At 44.6% G+C, this 22,441-nt stretch overlaps 1 protein-coding gene across 2 annotated transcripts in view; it reads left to right on the top strand.

The window, feature by feature from the left end:
• SAMD10 (sterile alpha motif domain containing 10) overlaps positions 1-22,145 on the top strand; it is a 35,027-nt gene extending 12,882 nt beyond the window's left edge. The window contains exons 3-5 of one of the 2 annotated variants that reach the window (XM_083146713.1): positions 11,160-11,328; positions 14,400-14,500; positions 17,745-22,145. In XM_083146713.1, the coding sequence (XP_083002839.1) occupies positions 11,160-11,328; positions 14,400-14,500; positions 17,745-17,858 (384 nt within the window). In that variant the 3' untranslated portion in view covers positions 17,859-22,145. Of the gene's footprint in view, positions 1-11,159; positions 11,329-14,399; positions 14,541-17,744 lie in introns of both variants that reach the window. The other variant, XM_083146716.1, reaches the window with a different exon arrangement.
• The last annotated feature ends 296 nt before the right edge of the window (positions 22,146-22,441 follow it).

The following is a 22,441-nucleotide window of genomic DNA, read 5'->3' as shown; positions in this document are numbered from 1 at the left end:
TTTGAGCTGTCCTCTCCCAGCTCTGTTAGGCAGGGGGGCGGGGCCATATCCGGGAGTGGAAAAGAGCTGGTTCGGGGGCGTGGCCACACAGATGCTGCCCTGTTGGGGGCGTGCCTATAGCGTTGTGTCATTTTAGCCCCGCCCCCGCCGTGCAATGCCGGTATTTCAGGCATTGCACTGCGGGGGCGGGGCTAAAATGCCGCGATCGCAGCATTTTACCCACGGACCCCCCTGCTGAGGGACACATCGCGGGAGCTGGGGGGGATATGCGGGAGGATTGCCACCCTTTCTGGGGGGCTGGGAGGGGGACCTGATTTCCGGGACCCTCCCGGCCATTCCGAGAGGGTAGGCAACCCTGGATCTGGGATAAGTTCCTGTTACATGTTATCGCTCTGAGCAGGGCCGGCAACAGAAATCTTGTGGCCCGATACCAAGATATGTCCGAAGGGGGGGGGTTGGATCCTCTCTTAGCATGGCAACCTTCACAGCACAATACCCCTTCCCATCACAGAACACCCATTACAGCACCCCTTTCCTTTCACAACACAGCACCCACCTCCCATTCTAGCACAAGTCTCCTACCAAATCATCCCTTTCCCTTCACAGAACCCAGCACCTCTGATCACAGCACTGCACCCATCTACAACAGCGCTCCTCACACATTTCAGTACACCTCCATTAGCTCCCCTTCCATTACAATTCACCTATTTGCACTCCCCAACTACCCTCATAGACCACCACAGGGCACTTACCCTACCAGCACAGCACACCTCTGCGGCAGTGGGGCGGGCTGTGCCTGTGGTCTCATTTCTGCAGCCTGCAGCCAGCGCAGGCTGTACTTTAAAACAGGCGTCACTGCCCTCAATGAATCTACAGCGCTGGCGGCTGTGACGGCTGTCACAGGGGGCACCAGAGCCGCGGTTCGGATCCACAGCAGATATCCGATCCATCCCCCCCTCGCCGCCGCCGCATCCAGAAAAGTACGGCGGGATGCGGCGCAGAAGACTGACACAGACTGCCAGTGTGCCTGGCGCCTTGGCGGTGTAATACCGCTGCAGCAATGCCCTATTTTCTGTGCTACATCTGATCACTGGGGTCCCTCCGACCCTCGGGGCCCGTGTCAAATGTTCCCTTTGACCCCCCTGTCATCGGGCCTGTCTCTGAGGACTGCTTATCACGGAGTACGCTTCAGGTGCCTGAGTATGCTGCTGGGGTTGTAGATTAGAGATGGGGCGTTCACGAACGAACCAGATCTTTTGAACGGATCCCATTCAAGAACGAATGAGCCGTCGAGCCCAAAAAGGTGATCCGTTTCAGTTTACAATGCACTTTCCTGATCTCAGTGCTGCCACCTGTGGTAGCTGAGATGTACTACCTCTGTAGACTGAGTAAAGTGCTGTGACTACAAGTGATAGAAAGATTAGCTGCTGCTGCCAGGGATGGCCATCGGTGCAGACGCCATCGATGGTTGCCATCGATTGTGATTCTGCACCCAGCCAGCGATCAGTGTTTTTACTCGGTCATGTATATTCCCCTTTTTTTTTTTTTTTAAAGTGAGTCGAGGTTCCGTCTAAAAGGTCCGCATCTTTTCACTGAGAGATCCGCCTGATCCCGGCTCAGCTTAATGATCCGTTTTGCCCATCTCTATTGTAGGTGCAGCAGCGTGGCAGATGAGGGTGGGCCAGAGGACAGACGAGCAGAAGCAGGACAGAGGGCAGTGGGGAAAGTGAGCAGCTGGGACAGAGACAAACAATTGAGCAGGAGCAGCCGTGTGATGGAGGAAGGTGGGCAACTCAGGCAGCAGGTCCAGGGAGAGTCAAATGAGCAGGAGCAGCAGTGTGGGGATGGTGGACATAGAGCATTTGGTGAATCCATTAGCAGCCCCAAATGACTGCAGCCAATTGGATATCTCAATTCATAGTGATTAATGCAGTATACAAAACACACAATTTAACCCCTTCCTGACAGAGCCAGTTTTTGCGTTCCTGACAGAGCCCTTTTTTTCAAATCTGACATGTCTCACTTAAGTGGGGATAACTTTTTTTTGCTTTTACTTATCCCAGTGATTTTGAGATTGTTTTTTCGTGACACATTGTACTTTAAGTTAGTGGTAAATTTGGGTCGATGCAGTCTGTGTTTTTTTGTGAAAAATACCAAAATGTCGTAAAAAAATGGAAAATTTAGCAATTTGCAAAATGTTAAATTTTCTGCTTGTGAGACAAATAATCATACCACTCAAAATAGTTAATAACTAACAAAGACCATATGTCTACTTTATGTTGACATCATTATTTCAACTTCCTTTTAATTTTTTGGGACACTAGGAGGCTTACAATATGAATAGCAAATTCTCAAATTTTCAAGAAAATTTCAAACACTGATTTTTTTAGGGACCAGTTCAGTTCTGATGTGACTTTGAGGGACTTGTATGTGAGACACCCCCATAAATGATGCCATTTCAAAAACTGCACCCCTCACAGTATTCAAAACAGCATTTTGGAAGTTTGTTAACCCTTTAGGTGTTTCACAGGAATTAAAACAAAGTGTAGGTGAAATTTCAAAATTTCTTTTTTTTTGCAGATTTGCAATTTTAATACATTTTTCTAAGGAACACAGTACATTTTACTAGAGAAATGTGACTGAAAATTGATTCCCCCAATTCTTTTGTTTTCATAAATATCCTATATGTGGCCCTAGTGTGCACGGTGACCAAACCACAGGCTTCATAATAGAAGGAGCACCTACTTGATTTTGGAGCCTCCTTTTTATGAGATTATTTTTGTAGGCACCATGTAGGTTTCTAGGCACCATAAGATGCTAAAAGTTAGGAACCCCCCCACAAGTGACCCCATTTTGCAAACTACACCCCTCAGGGAATTCATCTAGGGGTATAGTGTACATTTCAAACCCCCAGGGGTTTCACCAATTGTGGTACAACTGGGCAGTGAAAATGAAAAATTATTTTTTTTACACAAAAATGCAGTTCTGGCTCCAAATTTGTCATTTTCAGAAGGTATGAAGGAGACAAAGCACCCCAAAATCTGTGCCCCAATTTCTCCCGAGTACGGCAATGCCTCACATGTGACCAAAAAATACCATTTGGGTGCATGGCAGGACTCAGAAGGGAAGGAGTGATTTTTGGATTTTGCAGCTCAGATTCTGGTGGAATGAATGGTGGGTGCTATGTTGCACCAATACAGTGGAACCCCCCCACAAGTCACCCCATTTTGCAAAGTACACCCCTCAGGGAATTCATCTAGGGGTATAGTGTACATTTCAAACCCCCAGGGGTTTCACCAATTTTGATACAAGTGGGCAGTGAAAATGAAAAATTACATTTTTTTTACACAAAAATGCAGTTCTGGCTCAAAATTTTTCATTTTCAGAAGGTATGAAGGAGAAAAAGCACCCCAAAATCTGTGCCCCAATTTCTCCCGAGTACGGCAATGCCTCACATGTGACCAAAAAATACCAGTTGGGTGCATGGCAGGACTCAGAACGGAAGGAGTGATTTTTGGATTTTGCGGCTCAGATTCTGGTGGAATTTTGGTGGGTGCTATGTCGCATTAGCAAGACCCCCCAAGCACCAATACAGTGGAACCCCCCCACAAGTGACCCCATTTTGCAAACTACACCCCTCAGGGAATTCATCTAGGGGTATAGTGTACATTTCAAACCCCCAGGGGTTTCACCAATTTTGATACAAGTGGGCAGTGAAAATGAAAAATTACATTTTTTTACACAAAAATGCAGTTCTGGCTCAAAATTTTTCATTTTCAGAAGGTATGAAGGATAAAAAGCACCCCAAAATCTGTGCCCCAATTTCTCCCGAGTACGGCAATGCCTCACATGTGACCAAAAAATACCAGTTGGGTGCATGGCAGGACTCAGAAGGGAAGGAGTGATTTTTGGATTTTGCAGCTCAGATTCTGGTGGAATTTTGGTGGGTGCTATGTCGCATTAGCAAGACCCCCAAAGCACCAATACAGTGGAAACCCCCACAAGTGACCCCATTTTGCAAACTACACCCCTCAGGGAATTCATCTAGGGGTATAGTGTACATTTCAAACCCCCAGGGGTTTCACCAATTTTGATACAAGTGGGCAGTGAAAATGAAAAATTACATTTTTTTACACAAAAATGCAGTTCTGGCTCAAAATTTTTCATTTTCAGAAGGTATGAAGGAGAAAAAGCACCCCAAAATCTGTGCCCCAATTTCTCCCGAGTACGGCAATGCCTCATGTGTGACCAAAAAGTTGCAGGACTCAGAAGGGAAGGAGTGATATTTGGATTTTGCAGCACAAATTCTGGTGGAATGATGGTGGGTGCTATGTCGCATTAGCAAGACCCCCAAAGCACCAATACAGTGGAACCCCCCCACAAGTGACCCCATTTTGCAAACTACACCCCTCAGGGAATTCATCTAGGGGTATAGTGTACATTTGAAACCCCCAGGGGTTTCACCAATTTTGATACAAGTGGGCAGTGAAAATGAAAAATTACATTTTTTTACACAAAAATGCAGTTCTGGCTCAAAATTTTTCATTTTCAGAAGGTATGAAGGAGAAAAAGCACCCCAAAATCTGTGCCCCAATTTCTCCCGAGTACGGCAATGCCTCATGTGTGACCAAAAAGTTGCAGGACTCAGAAGGGAAGGAGTGATATTTGGATTTTGCAGCACAAATTCTGGTGGAATGATGGTGGGTGCTATGTCGCATTAGCAAGACCCCCAAAGCACCAATACAGTGGAACCCCCCCACAAGTGACCCCATTTTGCAAACTACACCCCTCAGGGAATTCATCTAGGGGTATAGTGTACATTTCAAACCCCCAGGGGTTTCACCAATTTTGATACAAGTGGGCAGTGAAAATGAAAAATTACATTTTTTTACACAAAAATGCAGTTCTGGCTCAAAATTTTTCATTTTCAGAAGGTATGAAGGAGAAAAAGCACCCCAAAATCTGTGCCCCAATTTCTCCCGAGTACGGCAATGCCTCACATGTGACCAAAAAATACCAGTTGGGTGCATGGCAGGACTCAGAAGGGAAGGAGTGATTTTTGGATTTTGCGGCTCAGATTATGGTGGAATGAATGGTGGGTGGTATGTGGCATTAGCAAGACCCCCGAAGCACGGTGAAATTATGAACCTAATAATCCATAGATGTGTGGTATATTTTAAAACACTCCTTTATACATAGGCCGGGTTTGTCGGGGCAAGTGTCACACTGGAAAATAGTTTGCTTTCTTATTCCCTTTTTATAGCAAACTTTGCACCTTTTTTGTGTCCTGCCCTTTTTTCCAGTGGAGGGGATTTCATCAGGAAAATGCTGCCCTGGTACAATACGGGGGCCAGTACTAGAAGTACTGGGGCCCTCAGCCTGCTGGTTCCCAAATATTAGGCCCTTTATGACTTCCTCTTGAAAGTGCATAAATGTCCCCCTCTGGCCGGTAGAACGGAATAGCACGTAAGCGTTATACAGTGCCATCTGAATGATATACACGGCCAGCTTCTTGTACCAGATTTTTGTTTTCCGCAGGGCACTGTACGGCTTCAGTACCTGATCTGAAAGATCCACTCCGCCCATGTACCTATTGTAATCCAGGATACAATTAGGTTTTGAGGTGTGGGTACTGGTACCTCGTACAGGGACGGAGGTGGTACTGTCTCCGTGAATTGTTGTCAGTATAAGGACATCCCTCTTGTCCTTATATTTGACCAACAACATATTTTCGGTGCATATTCCCCTGCTTTCACCCCTTCTCATTACTTGGGCAATGTGCGTTTTTGGGAGGCCTCTTTGGTTCTTGCGCACAGTACCGCAAGCTGCTGTACCTCTTGAACCAAGGACCTTAAACAGGGGGATGCTGGTGTAAAAGTTATCCACATAGAGGTGATAACCTTTATCCAGGAAGGGGTGCACTAAATCCCAGACAATTTTTCCACTAACACCTACGAGGGAGGGGGGGCATTCTGGCGGTTCAATTCTTGAATCCTTCCCTTCATATACCCTAAACCTGTGGGTGTACCCTGAGGTGCTTTCACACAGCTTATACATTTTTATGCCATACCTTGCCCTCTTACTGGGAAGGTACTGGCGGAATTTAACCCTTCCTTTAAAATGTATAAGGGACTCGTCTATGCAAATGAATTTATCTGGGATGTACATGTCTTCAAATTTGGCACTGAAATGATCAATGACCGGCCTGACTTTGAATAGCCGGTCAAAGGTGGGATCATCTCTGGGTGGGCACTGTGCATTATCGTTGTAATGCAAAAATTTAAGGATCGTCTCAAATCGAGCCCGGGGCATGGCCATACGGTAAAATGGGGTGCTGTACAGAACATCTGTACTCCAATATTGCCTAATTTCTGGCTTTTTTACTATGCCCATATGAAACACCAGACCCCAAAACGTCATCATCTCTACTGCATCTACAGGGGTCCACCTAGCAAATGATGACGTGGGGTTTTGAGCAATAAACTGCTGGGCATATAAATTAGTTTGGTCCACCATTAAATTTATAAAATCATCAGAGAAAAATAATTTGAAAAAGTCAATTTCTCTGAGACCTGTGGAATCAAATTGGATTCCTGGCATGGCCAAAAACTCAGGAACCTGGGGCTCAAAATTGTCTGGTGGTGGGGTCCATACGAGATCAATTATTGGGGGGGGGGGTCTCAGCTGCTCTACGGGGCGTCTTTGAGGGGGTCCCTCATCACCAGAGGAGGAAGAGGAGCTTAAGGCGAATCCTTCAAATTCCCCGCTTGCATCACTGGCTGTGTCAGAGTCAGAAGCAAGCAGGGCATATGCCTCCTCCGCTGAATACATTCTTCTGGATGACTGGGATGACATTTGGGATGACATTTGGGATGCCATTTTTATTTTTGTGTTACTGGTAGTGAAATGTTTCAACACGTGTATAGTGTAGGGGGGGGGTACAAACTTTATTTCAACCCGGGGGGTATGTAGTGTGTAGTGTGTATGTAGTGCAGAAAAAAAAAATACTTTATACAAAAAAAAAAAAATTGAAGGGGTTAAAAAAAAAAAAAAAATTGAAGGGGTTAAAAAAAAAAATTGAAGGGGTTAAAAAAAAAAAAAAAAAGGTCCTGCGCCAAAAATTGAGCACAGATGTTGGTCAGTAACGTCCGTCACTGAACAGCGCTGAAAGGCAACAGGAATTTGATCAAAAAAAATAAAATAAATAGATCAACCCTGTGCCGAAAAAGATGATCAGTGATGTACGTCACTGATCCGCGCACAGCGGCCACAGGACACCCACAAAATCACAGTGTGTGTAAAAAAAAAAAATTAAAAAAAGACCCCACAGCACACACAAAAAAAAAAAGGTGATCAGTGATGCGACACTGATTACCAGTGAGGGGCAGCAGGTGCAACTGACAGTGCAACTGGCAGGTATATATATAAAAAAAAAAAAAAAAAACCTCTGCACCCCTAAAAAGTTGCTGATCACCTCAGATATAGTGATCAGCACAAAAGGCGGGGGCAGCAGACACAAAATTTAGCACTCTCTATCACTCTCTGTCGCTATCTCTCTCTATCTCTCTATCTCTCACTATCTAACACTCTATGACACTGCAGCAGCAGCAGTGACAGGTATATATATATATATATATATATAAAAATACCCTGCGCCCCCAAAAAGTTGCTGATCAGTTAATTTATACTGATCAGCACAAAAGGGGGGGCAGCAGTCAGTTATATAAAAAATATATAGCACAATCTGTCACTATCTCTATCTCTCTCTCTCTATCTCTCTCTATCTCTCTCTATCTCTCTATCTATAACTATCACACTGCAGCAGCACAAAATATAGCACTCTCTGTCACTAGGCCTCTCTATCTCTCTATCTCTCTCTATCTCTCTCTATCTCTCTCTCTATAACTATATCACACTGCAGCAGCACAAAATACAGCACTCTCTGACACTATCTCTCTCTATCTCTCTCTATCTAACTAACGCTATTACACTGCAGCAGCACAAGTTCACAGGAAGTCACAAGTAACAGGATCCAGGAAGCATCCAGCACACTACAAGCACAGATGAAGCAGCCAAGATATTTGCAAGGATCAGGTAAGTATTTTGCAAGGTTCTGGTCAGTATATCGCGGCAGATTGGCACGGTGACCGCACTGCACGCAATTCCAGACCGGAATGGCGTCTGCAGTGCAGTCACCGTTAGTTTAAACCCCCCTCCATGGCTGTGATTGGTCCGTCGGTCCGACGGACCAATCACGGCCTTTGGGGGCGGGCGGGGTGAGGTGGGGTGACACCAGTGTCACCCTTACACCCCGCGGTGATTGGTGCTGTACTTTACAGCACCAATCACCTCCGATCGCGTGTCACCGGCGAACGTTATTCGCCGGTGACACAGAAAACGCTGTAATTGGCTGTTCACACTGAACAGCCAATCACAGCGATCGCCGACGGGGGGGCGGCATCGCAGCCCCCCCTGGGCATGCACGGACATGTCTGCTGTCAGGGACAGCAGACATGTTGAAACTGTCACCGCGTCTATAGACGCGGTGACAGTTAAATGCCATGACGTACATTTACGCCATGTGTCGGGAAGTACTTCCCGACCATGACGTAAATGTACGTCAATTGTCGGGAAGGGGTTAAATCTACAATTCAGAAAAAAAAAGGTATTTGCAACACTTTAATATACTGTATCATATACAGTATATTAAATACAGAGCCACAGGGATACGCTCTGAAAAATGCTATAAACAATAAAAGGCAGATAAAAGCCAAATGTGAAATATTGTGACCATCCACACTGCTTATGTCAGTTGTTCCCCGGGATCCGGATGATAGATTGACATTGTATAGGACGACAGTCAATGCGTTGACATGCACAAGGTCGACATTGACAAAAGTTCAACATGCACTAGGTTTATATTGACAAAAGGTCAACATGGCAATGGTTGACACATGAAAAAGTCGAAGTGCGTTTTTCATGATTCTCCCCTATTTTTGGGACTTTCCATACTTCAACAACCACGTAGATGGAGAGAGTAAAGTGTGCCGGCAGTAGCAAAGCTAGGCAGGTCCAATAGGACCTGCAGGAAGGTAAGCCAGGGGGAGAGGGGTCGGCGAGGTGGCGGGCTGCGAAAAGAAGCCCTTTAGGTGGCGATACCCTGCCCGCGGTATCTGTGCGGCCGGGTTTTAGTACATAGGAAAATGCGCTAAAATGGGGGGTTTACCGCATTTTCCGCTTAATACATCCGGGATGCCCATGGAATGTGAAAAAGACATGGTGACCTTTTCATGTGTCGACATGTTGTTTGTGTGGAATTTATATTTTGTGGATCATAGCCAAATGGAGGTGTAGGGACCACTTGTGGTTCTAGTAGAGTACCTCTGGATATACCCTGCTTAGCTCTAAGCCACGAGGAAGAGACCTTGGGCCCGATTCAGACTTGATCAGCCAGGTACGAATTCATGCGCTGGATGATGGGCTACTGAGCATGCTCATTGGCTGTGATCAGCTTTGGCAAATATTTCTATTTGCAAGCCAATCGTAGCGTGAGTGACAGGGAGTGGGCGTGTGGGAGTGGATCCTGGCTGTTTCATGGATGTGCCCTCAAAAACGCTGGGAGTGTCCGGGTAAATGCAGGCATATTTATGATTGCTGAAGAATGATGGATGACATCAGTGGCCGGCCGAAAGTGACTGCTTTGTTCTCACCCAACGAGTAAGTCCTGGGCTACGTGGCAGCTGCCAACACCAGGGACAAGAGGAAAAATCATTCTAGCCGGCCGGATGCGAATGGATGAATTCCGCGGGTCCGGGGTGGAGACAGACCGGTTCGTACAGCGGCCGAATTCGGCCCTGTGAGAACAGGTCTGAAAACGTGTTGGAAAACCAGGATGATGTTGCTGCATAAGTGATTGCCGCTTTAAAAATCTGGATAACTCTCAGAAAATCTCTGACTTTCTGATTCTCACTCCCTAGTGCACCTGCAACTCCCACACCTACATTTGACTATAATCCACATTATACAGTCCTTATTTTTACTAATATGTGTTCACACTATACATTGCCATTCATATGGTCTGGTCACAACATTACTTATTTAATGATTTCACATTTCACTTTTATCTGCCTTTTATTGTTTGTAGCATTTTTAACAGCATATCCCTGTGGCTCAGGCTCTGTATTTAATGTATATGATTTACTTTCAATGTGAATTGTTTTTACTTTTAGATTAGTATGGTATGGTTTAGAGGAAGTCATACCCCATTTACGTCTTTAATTCATATAATTCCATATACATCACTATCATGTTCCACATTGGATTGCGCCCACCTAAAGCACAACTTTTCTTTATTCATCAAGTTATTTATAGGGGGGTATGCAATCCGGGATCACGGCTGTCGATCCCTCCCGACAGCCGTGATCCTGGCCCGTTTGCGGTTTGCCCGACAGCAAATCGGCAGGTGGGATTCAATATCTGCAAAAAAGGGGGCATGTCTGCAAGAATGGTTGTGGATTGTCGATCTACGGCCGGGATCACGACAATCCACGGCTGTTATCGGCAGAACCGGCCCGACAGCTTCTAAAGTCGGGCTTGTTCTGCCGTTATCCCTCTTCAATGCTGTTGCTAACAAACAGCATTAAATAAGGCCCCGCCACTATTTTCCCCATCATATTTTCCCCATCATGCATTTCCCCATGCATACCCCCCTTAGTCTGTAGCTGTTTGATGCCGGGGAGGGATGGCGATGGCAGCCAGATGACAGAGGGATTGCCAAGGTCAGAGTCCCCATCTTCCCACAGATATCCTGGCCTCTTGGACAGAGCTGATGTACCGGGTTGCATGACCTCATGGGTCACTCAGCCGGCTCATGGTGTACAAGTCATCTGTTGCTGAGTCCTCCGATGCAGCACTGGATCACACACATATACATCTTATAACAGATGCCTCCTTCTACATTCCATGTAAGAAGCAGCAATGTTCAATCCACCCACATCTGAATCAGACCCCTTGTGCGGTGATGTGCACTTTATAGACCCCCCAGGTGGAACCAGAAACCTAGGATCCCTGGTACTTGCAGCTGGAGACCCACACATTGCCTAAACATGCCTTGTGATGTTCCTTTGCAATAAGTAATTCCAGCTTTGTCCCCAATGCAGGTCAGACCCAGTGATCAATACGGTATTTATCACACAAGTCCGTCCTTCAGCTGCCTCACTAAACCTGTAGTCCTGTGGACCCAGCAAGATGTATGCAAATGGCTGAAGAAACATTGTCCACACAACTATCTCACTTATGTTGAGGCCTTCTCCCACCATGCCATAACAGGTAGCCTTGCCTTGCCGTATGTTTATTGCACTAATATATTGTTACAGGGTCCTTGTGTATTTTACCTTGTTTGTTAATCTGCTAAATACCACCGTCCTCCAGTCACTACATATATAGGAAGATGGAGCAAGGTAAAATCAGTCACAGGGGATGCAGTGTTCTGTGTCCTGGGGACAGAGCAATATACAGCAGGGAGTAGTGAGAATCATCTGACTGTTCTAAATCCCAGCAGACATGCACCAGCTCACACTGTGAGAACTGTATCCCGAGGCTGCACAGAATAAAAGTCTTAATGTGCAGAGCGGATAAAGCACAGAGAGAGAAATCCACTCTAGGACACAGAGACAGAGATGAGGATGAGAGGGAGAGTAACAAAGCCAAAATAAGCCCAGGAGGAAGAAGGGAGAATTAGAATCTATAGAAATGAGAGAAGATTCATCATCACAGGAGCTTTAGAGAGCAAGGAATTTGAAGGTACTGTACAGGGGTCTACCATGCAGCTGTCCCGGCATGATACATTTGATAAACTTCCCCAAAATGACATCCAGGATTAGCACTCATAAGCAATGATAGTTTCAGGGCATTGGGCAGCATTGTATCACCCATAGGAACCTATCGGAGATGCGGCTAGTGGCGGGTCATGAGGGATCTTTGATCCCTGCTGCAGAACCTCCCTCTTACATTTGGGGGATACTTAATATTTGCAACTAGTCCTCGAATACGGCGCAAATATTCAATAGTAAATGGGCCCCTTAATCATTAACTACAACACTTTTTACAATTTATCTTATTACCGACAAATTTGGGACCTTGGTCTGAATAGACCTCTTGCCGCACAAACTGGAACTTAAAACTACCGTAACAGCTGGCAGCTTTAGAAGTTAAAGTACCTAGACATCTACCTAGGTTCATTCCCAGATGCATGGTTCTCTTCTTGCTCCTCTCAGTTTCGCGTAGATTCAGGCGTGTTGAGAAAAATAAAGAAGAAAAAAAATACCAAATGTGTAGGATTGTCAAAACAGTAAGATGAGATGTTAAAACTTTTGGGCCACAAGCAACAAACCACACTCACTGAAAAGTGTGTGGTGATATACACATAAAGGTATCTTTATAGTGTACTTAAGCCTTCACCGAAGTCACCGAGGGGAAGGTAGAACGTACTTATCATGCACATATGCAGGGATAGTATAGACATATAAAGGTTTCTTTTTGGAGCGTACCAAAACTCATTATTCAAAATGAAGCTTTAAACACATCAGGGTATCATTCACAAAGGACCAGCAATCATTTTGAAGTATGATAAACTTTAAATAAATCTCTATAAAAATTATATAAAAAAAACGGGACCACTACAAAAGTTCCAGAGAACACAAAAAACAGGATAAAAGCAGATGTAGAAAGGACCCAATTGTAAGAGTGAACTTACCGGATAAGTTCACCTTAAAAATTTGTCAGCAGGGGGTCCACAGCAAAAACCTCAGTTATTGTCCATAAAACATCCAAGTAGTCCATTTTAGTGCAAATCTTTTTCAAGAGGAGCCTTGAAAAAGATTTTTAATTGAAACCTGTTGGGTATCTGGATTTGCACTAAAGTGGACTACTCGGATGTTTTATTGACAATAACTGAGATATTTGCCGTGGACCCCATGCTGACAAATTTTGAAGGCGAACTTATCCGGTAGGTCCACTCTTACAGTTGGGTCCTTTCTACGGAAATGCCCATGCTCCTTTGCTGTTAATTTTAAAAAGTGCCTGGTGCCTTCCTGGTAAAGCCAACTGACAATACCTCTTCATATTAAGGTGTTTTATTTGTATTGATGTTTATCCTGACGCAGTGGCGTAACTATAGAGGGTGCAGGGGATGCAACTGCTATGGGGCCCGGGGGCTTGGGGGGCCCATGGACCCAGCAGTCTATCTCCTGCACCCTTTTGAATGTTGTTGCCTTTTTTTTTTAAAGTATGTAGTGCGTACTGCAGATCGGCGCGGTGCTACGCTGAATAGGAGTTCGGCAGTTTGAGTTCCACTTCCTCCCTTCCTGGAGGAGGTGGGAGGTGGGGTCCTGTTAGGGCAGGCTGCATACACTGTCAGACTAGAGGGCGCTGCAGGCAGGTGCCTTTGTCCATTTGCCGGGCGCTCGCTGAGATACCAGTGGGCGCCCGGCAGCTCCTTCCTTTACATGCCGCAGGGACATCAGCAGAAGGAAAGAAAACATCTCCCAGTACCGTACACTGGCAGTGCAGCAGGGGGGGATGGCCGCTGACAGTTACACCCGAAAAAGAGCCCACAGAATTCAGGTAACTGGTTAGGGGGCAGTCTGGACAGGGAATGCTACTTCTATAACTTACACACACACCCACACCCTTCCTGCACACCACTTGTTTTGCCCTCACCCCCCCCCCCCCCGGCACTCGTGTGTACCTGTGATCCCCCAGCCCCCATGAATGCTTCCACTCCCCCTTACTCCTCCAGCTTTCTTGTATGTGCCTGTAAGCCCCCCTGCAGGTGACTTCCCCCCCGGCTGTCTTGCTGTGTGTGCCTGCAACCTCCCCTCCCCCAAGCAAATGACAGCTCCCCCCCCCCCCCCTTCATCAAGCTTTCTTGTGTGTGCCTGCGACCCCCCCCCCCCTTGCAGGTAGCAGCCCCCCGGCTTTCTTGTGTGTGTACCTAAGATCCCCCCCTGCAAGTGACAGCTCTCCTGGCTCTTGTGTGCCTCTGACACCCCCCCCCCACCTCCCCCAATCTCTAACAGCACAGGGGCCCCTATCAAAATTTTGCTATGGGGCCCACAAACTTGTAGTTACGCCCCTGTCCTGACGACAGAACTCATTAAAGCGGTTTTGAAATCTTGACCATGCTACAGGGTCTGTTGTCATCTTTGCAAGTTGTCTGAGTGCTGCCTCATGTGGAATGGTTTTATATATAAATAAACAGATATTTATGTGTTCTAATAGCAGAATAAGGAGCTTGTCGATAGCTGGTATGGTTCAACATTCCCTATGTGTTTGTGTGTCCCGGTGTTTTATATAAAGTGCAAGCAAATATGACAGTTTTGTGTTTCTTTTTTTGTCAGGCCGAGCTCTACTGAGACTCAATGCAGAGAAGTTGCAGCGGATGGGTATCACCCACGAGTCTCAGCGGCAGGAAGTTCTACAACAGGTACTACAGCTGCAGGTGCGAGAAGAGGTCCGCAATCTGCAGTTGCTTAGTCAAGGTACAAAGTGCGCAGTACAGCGGTGGGAGGCAATGCTTGCTTTCCTTTTTTTAAGATGTTTTGATGAATGTTTCTATTGAGTATATTGTAATGTATCATTTGAGGCAAACAAAAGTAATACAGTGGCTTGAAATAGTTTTCCCTTGTCTAAAACATTTTTTTTTAAGTTTAAAAAAGAGATTTACATATATTACAAATGACACTAACACAGATTGTTTCAGACAGTACCTTTCAGCAGGTTCTTAAAGTTAATTTTAAAAATCATAATTCATTGTTTGTCTGCAGATATAAATTGGAAAAAAAAAAATGTTGCTTGCATAAATACAGAACCCCTGCATACTAGAACTTGGTAGAACTACCTTTTCTGCAAATAAAACAGCATTGAAGCTGACCATATACTTGTCCAGTTTGGCCACTTTTAACCCGATTTTGAGGGATCGGGCTGAGAAATCAGGTGAAAATTGGCCAAATCGCAGGTCTTTGGCATCTGATCCGATGCGTAATCCCATGCACATCAGTTTGGAGATTGGATCTGCTTGCACCTTGGACATCCAACTTGGGCAGCCTTCCGGCAGTGGTGAATTCGATTGCATGCAATAATTACATGCAAAAGGACCACATGCGATCCTGCTGCCCAGGAAGCTCCCAGGGCGCTCAAGGATCGGCTGCGACTTCTCCAGGAGTGAAGTCTCAGTAGTCTTTGGGGTTCTTAAGTTAGTTGAGGTAAATTTCTACAAGGTGTATGCACTGTTTGAGTAATATTTGCTCATTCTTTATTGTAGATATGTACCAGGCTGTTCAGATTAGTTAGATCGGCCTCCCCCTCCCTAAATTCAACCAGCCCTGGGACTCTTGGGTACAGAGTAAAATTAATCATTATTATTAAAAATAATACTGTTCTTTCCAGGTGAATTACTGGTCCCAGCAAAGCTCTGATGACAAGGTAGTACTTGGAAAACCACAAGTGGCAATATGCACCTGTAGTCCACATGTAAAATAAGTATTAAAATAAAGACAGTATGCACAAACCATTGTATAAAGTCCCTTATTAAAAAAAAAAAACTACCCCATCACCCCTTGGAGAATGTCCGTGAATGAAGTAACACTGCTGGCGGGGTCCCTTTTGAACCACAGCCAGATTGCATCAGTTTTGCTTGTTTTCTGTTTAGAAGGTCATACTGGCATTTAACAAATTCTGTATTTTAGCCAGCTATCAATCTGCAGCTGGTGCTGTTTGTTTCAAAATCCCTGGCAAACCACCATTTATAAAATATTTCTGGTAGAATACAATTGAAAACCAATGGTGAGGGCAATATTTTTAATCTGTGTAAACTTGGAGCTTTAATGAATTACGAGTTTCAAAATTTGAAGAGTTTATTGGTTTATTATAAAAAAATATTGTCTGGAACAAACTGTGTAAATGTAATTTGTAAAACAGACTGATTTGTTGACTTTTTATAAGTTGAAATCTTTTGCAAGCCACTGTGTATATGTAAGAGAACACAGATCCTCCCTAGATAGGCCACTTATAAAACAGGAGGTCAGTGGTAGAATTCTGAAAGTAACATTGTTACATAACAAGATGGTATTTGTGGACTGTAAAAATAATCTGCGAATCTGCCAATTGATTTACTATGCAGCATTTCCTCCATCCTGCTGATTGCCAGTTGAATGCAGTAAGATGACTGAACCTCTCAGTCTAGTTACCCTTTGGTTTCATAACATCCTCTACATTTCTGGATAAGTTTTGACTTCATTTTGGAATGTGGAAGTGGGGACACAACAGCATTAGTGAGATCAGGAATTGATGTTGGGTGATGAGCATTCCAATTCATAAATAAAAGGCAATATAATTGAGATCAGGGCTCTGTACTTCTTCAACAACAACATTTTTTTCATCACTGATCCTGCCTCCTTTGTGTACTGGGACTTTGTCTTGCAATTATCTAGGCTGCCATTGGAACTAAGGGACCCAGACTAAACCCCAGAGTATTATTCTGACCTCCACAAAATGTAACAGTTGGCAGTATACCCAGATTCTAGTGATGCCCATTCTAGTTTAAAGTAGCATTGTCCCCTCCAGGTAATCCTGGCGGTTTGTACAAGGGTGATACAAAACTGATGTTTGGTGCAGTACATGGTGATCTGAGGTTTGTGTGCAGCTGCACATTCTACTATTTATTTATTTATTTATTAACAGTTTCTTATATAGCGCAGCATATTCCGTTGCGCTTTACAAAGGGGACAGTGATACAACAAAACAGGGTATTTACAGACAGTCAAAATGTAGGAGGGCTACTATGGCGATCGAATGGCTGTCTGCTTGATTATTTGAATCCGTTAGCAACAGGTGTCACTGAAATAGCCAAACACAATAATTTGAAGGCTTGTCCAAATACTTCTATACATATAGGCCCTTATTCAGATCTGATTGCAATACAAACTTGTTCTCAAAATGGGCAAAACCATGTGCACTGCAGGTGGGGCAGATGTAACATGTGCAGAGAGAGTTAAATTTGGGTGGGGTGCGTTGAATCTAAATTGCAGTGTAAAAATAATGCAGCCAGTATTTACTCTGCACAGAAACAAAATAACTCACCCAAATCTAACTCTCTGCACATGTCACATCTGCCCCCTCTGCAGTGCACATGGTATTGCCCATTTTGAGAACACATTTGTACTGTGATCAGATCTGAATAAGGGCCATAGTTCCTCCAATCTCTGTACTGACCGTGGTAGTAATACACTGAGAGACAAATGTATTAAGCCTTAACATGTGATAAAGTGGAGAGTGATAAAGGACCAGCCAATCAGCTCCTATGTGTCACAGCCTGTAACATTGCAGTTAGGAGCTGATTATCACTCACCACTTTATCACTACATTTGTCATTGAATGGGCCATTGAGTGCCAATAATGATCACACATGTGCATGGTGAAACCGGATAAGATTTAGCTAGATGGCTGTCAGACCATCTAAGTGAGTTTGATCCAATCATCATCTTGCTTTTTATCTCCAAAAGGTCCACTGCAATATTTGTGATTAATGGTTTATTTTATTACTGAATATTTTTCTTAACTAAAAATATTATGTAAGCATATTTTGGAAAAGGCCCAGTCCATTGTTACATAAAAAACAAAAACACAACCGTGTTGTTAATGATTGTTTAGTTCTAAATTTACTAATTGAATCCTTTTTGTTGCAGCTTCATTTGGAAACTTCTCATAGAGATGAATTCTCCGGACACTGTGACTATCATACCTTTGGGGCAGGAAGGTTCCTTCCTGGTGCAAGAGTGATAAAAGTAACACTGGAATAGACTGATAAAAACCTCAACTTCCATTTACTTCCTCCTTTGGAATCCTGGGTTATAAGGTCCTGTTTCCATATATAAGTTGGATCACGTGCCAGGTGAACGAACAAAGGAGGAGTGAACATTTTCTCTGGAGACACACTTGGCTCTAAAACCTGGTAACTGTACACTAGCCCTAGAGACAAATCCCCATATAGTCCCATTTTCACACAGTAGGCCTGGTTTTAACTGTGGGAATGGAGTGTGGCATTGTGGGTAAGGGTGAATGTGAAGTGAAAAGTGAATGTGAATTGGCCTTGGCCGATTGTTAGATGCGGTATAATATTACCATGAATATAGGGAAGAATATAAAAAGTAACAGAAGAACTCTTCCAAGAAAAGGAACATCCCATTTCATCTTAGCTACCAATGCCTTGTGGCTTTTGGTGCGCCATAATTTTACAGTTCAAATACATCAACACATGAGCAGTTTCTTTATCACTGTGTAGCTAATTAGATGCTGATTGCAGTGAGCATTTTTAACACAAGATGTGTTAGCGCAATTGAATTCCATACTTTCCAATGTCTATATGGATTCCATAGCTCCACATTTATTCTAGATGTGAGGGGGATGTTACAATTTTATACCTGGTTAGGTTTCTCCTATATAGCAATAACTATTAGTATGAAAATGGAAGTATAATGAGAAGGGAAGAATCATGTATATAATTTTATACAGGGATGTTATTACATTTCGCAGTACATAGGCATGAGAGCCAAACACTAGGGGTCTCTTTAAAAAAAAAAAAAAAATTCTTACAACTTGATTTCAGATTTGCCATCATGCTTGGGCTTAACTAATTTAGGGTATTTAGAGAACCCCCAAATTAACACATACACTTATGTATACACAAGCATAATTAATTGTCCACTTTTTCACGATGCATGCCTAGTGGCGGAACTACAACCACTGCAAGGGGTGGAGTTGCTACAAGAGTGCCTGGTTGTTCCCGTCCAAGATCCCTGGACCTCGCTCTGCTCTCCAATTTTATAGTGGGGCAGGTGACCCACATCTTAATTTTGCAGGCTGCATTTAAAAAACATCCATGGTGGAAGCAGTATGAACCCACTACCAGTTTAGGACCATCTTTTTGATTCATTTATTTATTTACATTAATAATTTATAATGGATCTTTCATGGTAAATTATCAAGCAACATTTTTTGAAATTCCAGGCGATCTTAGGCGAATTACAAGTCAACAGATTTATTAAAGCAAAGTTGACAAAAAATAAATTAACGGAGGAGCCTATGATACTAAGCACATTGGCTTAGGAATCCATAGGAGCATGCCCCCTACCCAAAAACACAAACTACATGCAACCTAGAAGGGCAACAGTTTCCCATAAACTATGTCATTTAGGGGTTCAATGACAGTTGATAAATCTATCCCTTATTAGGTAACTAGCAGTGCTAGGTCACCTAATAATGTAATGTATTTAATATTATCCAGGCAATGCTGCATAGTATCTGATTATACTCAGTGGTGTTGAGAGGGGGGGTGAGCAGGTACTTGTTAGTCAGGCCGGGTCTGCTGGAGGGTCCACTCCCCCATTGCAGGGAGCCAGGCAGTAGGGAGAGAGATAACAGGCTGCTGCGGCGGCACAGCCTCACTCCCCAGCACAGCCTCACTCCCCACTACGCAGCTCAGCCTGTCCTCTCTCTCCCTCTCATTTATTTGTTTTCCCGCCCCCACCTGGGGGCCCTGCCCCTCCATTTTACTGGGGCCCAGCCGACCTGTTGGCTCTCCTAATTATACCTAAGGTCTCAACAATGCACATAAAATACAAATGTGAAGATCAGTAGGGTTAATGCAGGGGTTTGGACATCTGCAAGCCAAAAGCTGTGCTACCCATTAATTTTACTCCTTCCGCCACAGCCGTTAATAGCATGAGGGTGGCTCAACAAATAAGGTAATAGAACCTCCCATTGCTAAATATATCCAACTCGTACATTTACCTATAATCAATAGTATGGCCTCAGTATCCACATAGCCCCCATACTTGTCTGAATATCTGTTCCAACAGTACACCAAGGAATCTATCCCTGCAAAGAAGACATCAGTGTCAAACGTTTGAAGCCAACACATGAAGGCTTGCTGAACATCAGCATCGGTTATGAATCACATTCCACTCAGTTCTTCTTCAATGGTCCAAAGAGATGGAAATCACTTGGTGCAAGGTCAGGGCTGTAGGGAGGATGGTTCTGTACCACCCAATGGTAGCATATTAAACATCTGTCATGCTTTTATCAATGTCAATGCACCAAACCCCAACCCGTTTCTGTGACATGGGGTTATCATCGTATACCGCAACATATTGCCAACGAATTTCAGCTGCTGATATGCCCTTTAGACCCAGAAATCTAAACACACCAAGCAACTCAATATGTGGCCATGTTTCCAACAGCCCCGCCATCCTACACCTGATACTGGGACAGTACGACTGATATGAGGTGCAGCCTAATGGCCGTGAGGTGAAGCAGTAGTCTACCTGCTCTGGCTTGGGGGAAATTTGAATAAAAGACTATGGGGTAGATGTATGAAGCAGTGATAAGGGAGAAGTTATAAAGTGCCTGGTACTTTATCACCGGCCAATCAGCTCCTGACTGTTAAGTTATAGGCTGGTTTTAAAAAGGGACAGTTTGGAGCTGATTGGCCGGTGATAAAGTACCAGACACTTTAACACTTCTCCTCCCTTATCACTGCTTCATACATCTACCCCAATATTACACATTTGAGAGGTCTTATTCCCTTAATTATTGAACCACCCTGATATCTGCGCATTAGGCTTCCCTTCCCCATATGCAAAATAGCAGTTTTTTAAACATGTCCACACATTCTCCCACAAGCCAGGATGGTAATGTGCACTTACTCTGTTGCCACCCTGTTACACCATTTTCATGGGGGGAAAAATGGTCTGAGCTCTGTTCTATTCAAAAGAGGATGGATAGAAGTAAAATTTGGTACTTATGTATTATCTGGACTCCCATGTTAAATGCACCCCATTTTTTCATACCCCTACTATCCAACTACGCATGGAGTTGATTTTATATAGTGTGGTGAGCGCAGCGAGCCACCGTGCCCGAAGCGTGGTGAGCGCAGCGAGGGGACGCGGTCTCATAAGAAAAACGGGAGTCCAGATATTACATAAGTACCGTAAAATTGCATCTTCACAAAAAAGGTGCCATTTGATCTGTCCAACTCTTCGAAGTTCATGTCATGTTCTACTTTTGTGCCAATGTGCACAGTTTGACAAGTAAGTTCATTTATTTAGGGGGAAATTTAAAGAAAATAGGATTTCTCTTTCAAATGGGATGTTACTATGGGCCACCAATCAGAATCTACTTACTTATTTTTCCCCTTTCATAAGATAATAGATAGTATCTGATTGGTTGCCCATAGCAACATCCTATCTGAAATAGAACTCTCATCTTTGTAAATTTCCCCCTTAGAGAACAAAATGGTGGTGTGTGGGGTGCAAGAGTATTCACTGTTGTCCTGATTTTTCACACATGCTTTTCTGGATAGGCAATATTAGATAATGGGAAGGGACTTCATACTCTTTTAACTGCAAAATGAATGATACCTCTGTGGTGCAGTGCCCATATGCACCTTTTTGCAGCTATAGAAAATGACATTTAGAGGTAGACTTTTACCATTTTATATAAATCAAACACAAGTCGCACATTTTATAAAGATAACTACAATGTCGCATCACTATGTTGATTCACTTTAAAAAAAAATAGCAGATATATATAGATGTAATTTGAAATCTGCTACACCTACTAATGGGTGCTCCTGTGTAAATATCCAGTGCGGGTCCATATGTATGACAGCCTTCAGAGGCGTAGCTACCATAAGGCAGCCACCGTGGCTGCTTGGGGGAGCAAGCGCCAGCGGGGCGCCCCCGGTGCCCGGGCACTCTGGTCAGACCCCTCCTTACCCCTCCGCATGCCGCCGCCACCGCATTCAGTCCGGCACCGCAGATAGCCTCCGGGCTATCTGCGGTGCATAAACATCCATCCATTAGCATAAACATCCATTCGTATGCTGTGGGGAACACCCACATCTTTCGATGGTCGCCAAATATCGAACAATGTGGAAGGTACACACATCTATAAGCGACTTTGAAGTCAATTCCATACGCGTGCATGCTAGGATGGATATGGGTGGGCAACCCGAAGCGTGGTGAGCGCAGCGGTACGCGTCCTACGACCTTTTCATACCCCCACTATCCACGTCGGTGTGGAGTCGAGAATAGAAAGTGTGGCGAGCGCAGCGAGCCACCGAGCCCGAAGCGTGGCGAGCGCTGCGGACCCCTTCACAGGTATACGCGTCCCCTCGCGGGCTTCACAGGTGTCCGCGGGGCTCGCTGCGCTCGCTACGCTTCGGGCTCGGTGGCTCGCTGCGCTCGCCACACTTTCTGTTCTCAACTCCACGCCGACGTGGATAGTGGGGGTATGAAAAGGTCGTAGGACGCGTACCGCCGTCCCTCGCGGGCTCGCTGCCCTCGCCCTGCTTCGAGTTGACGTTGATCGTGGGGTGGCGTTA

Source organism: Crinia signifera, chromosome 6 (assembly GCF_055691185.1).
Source record: "Crinia signifera chromosome 6, ASM5569118v1, whole genome shotgun sequence".
NCBI lineage: Eukaryota > Metazoa > Chordata > Amphibia > Anura > Myobatrachidae > Crinia > Crinia signifera.
This window is presented reverse-complemented; position numbering and strand designations above follow the sequence as displayed.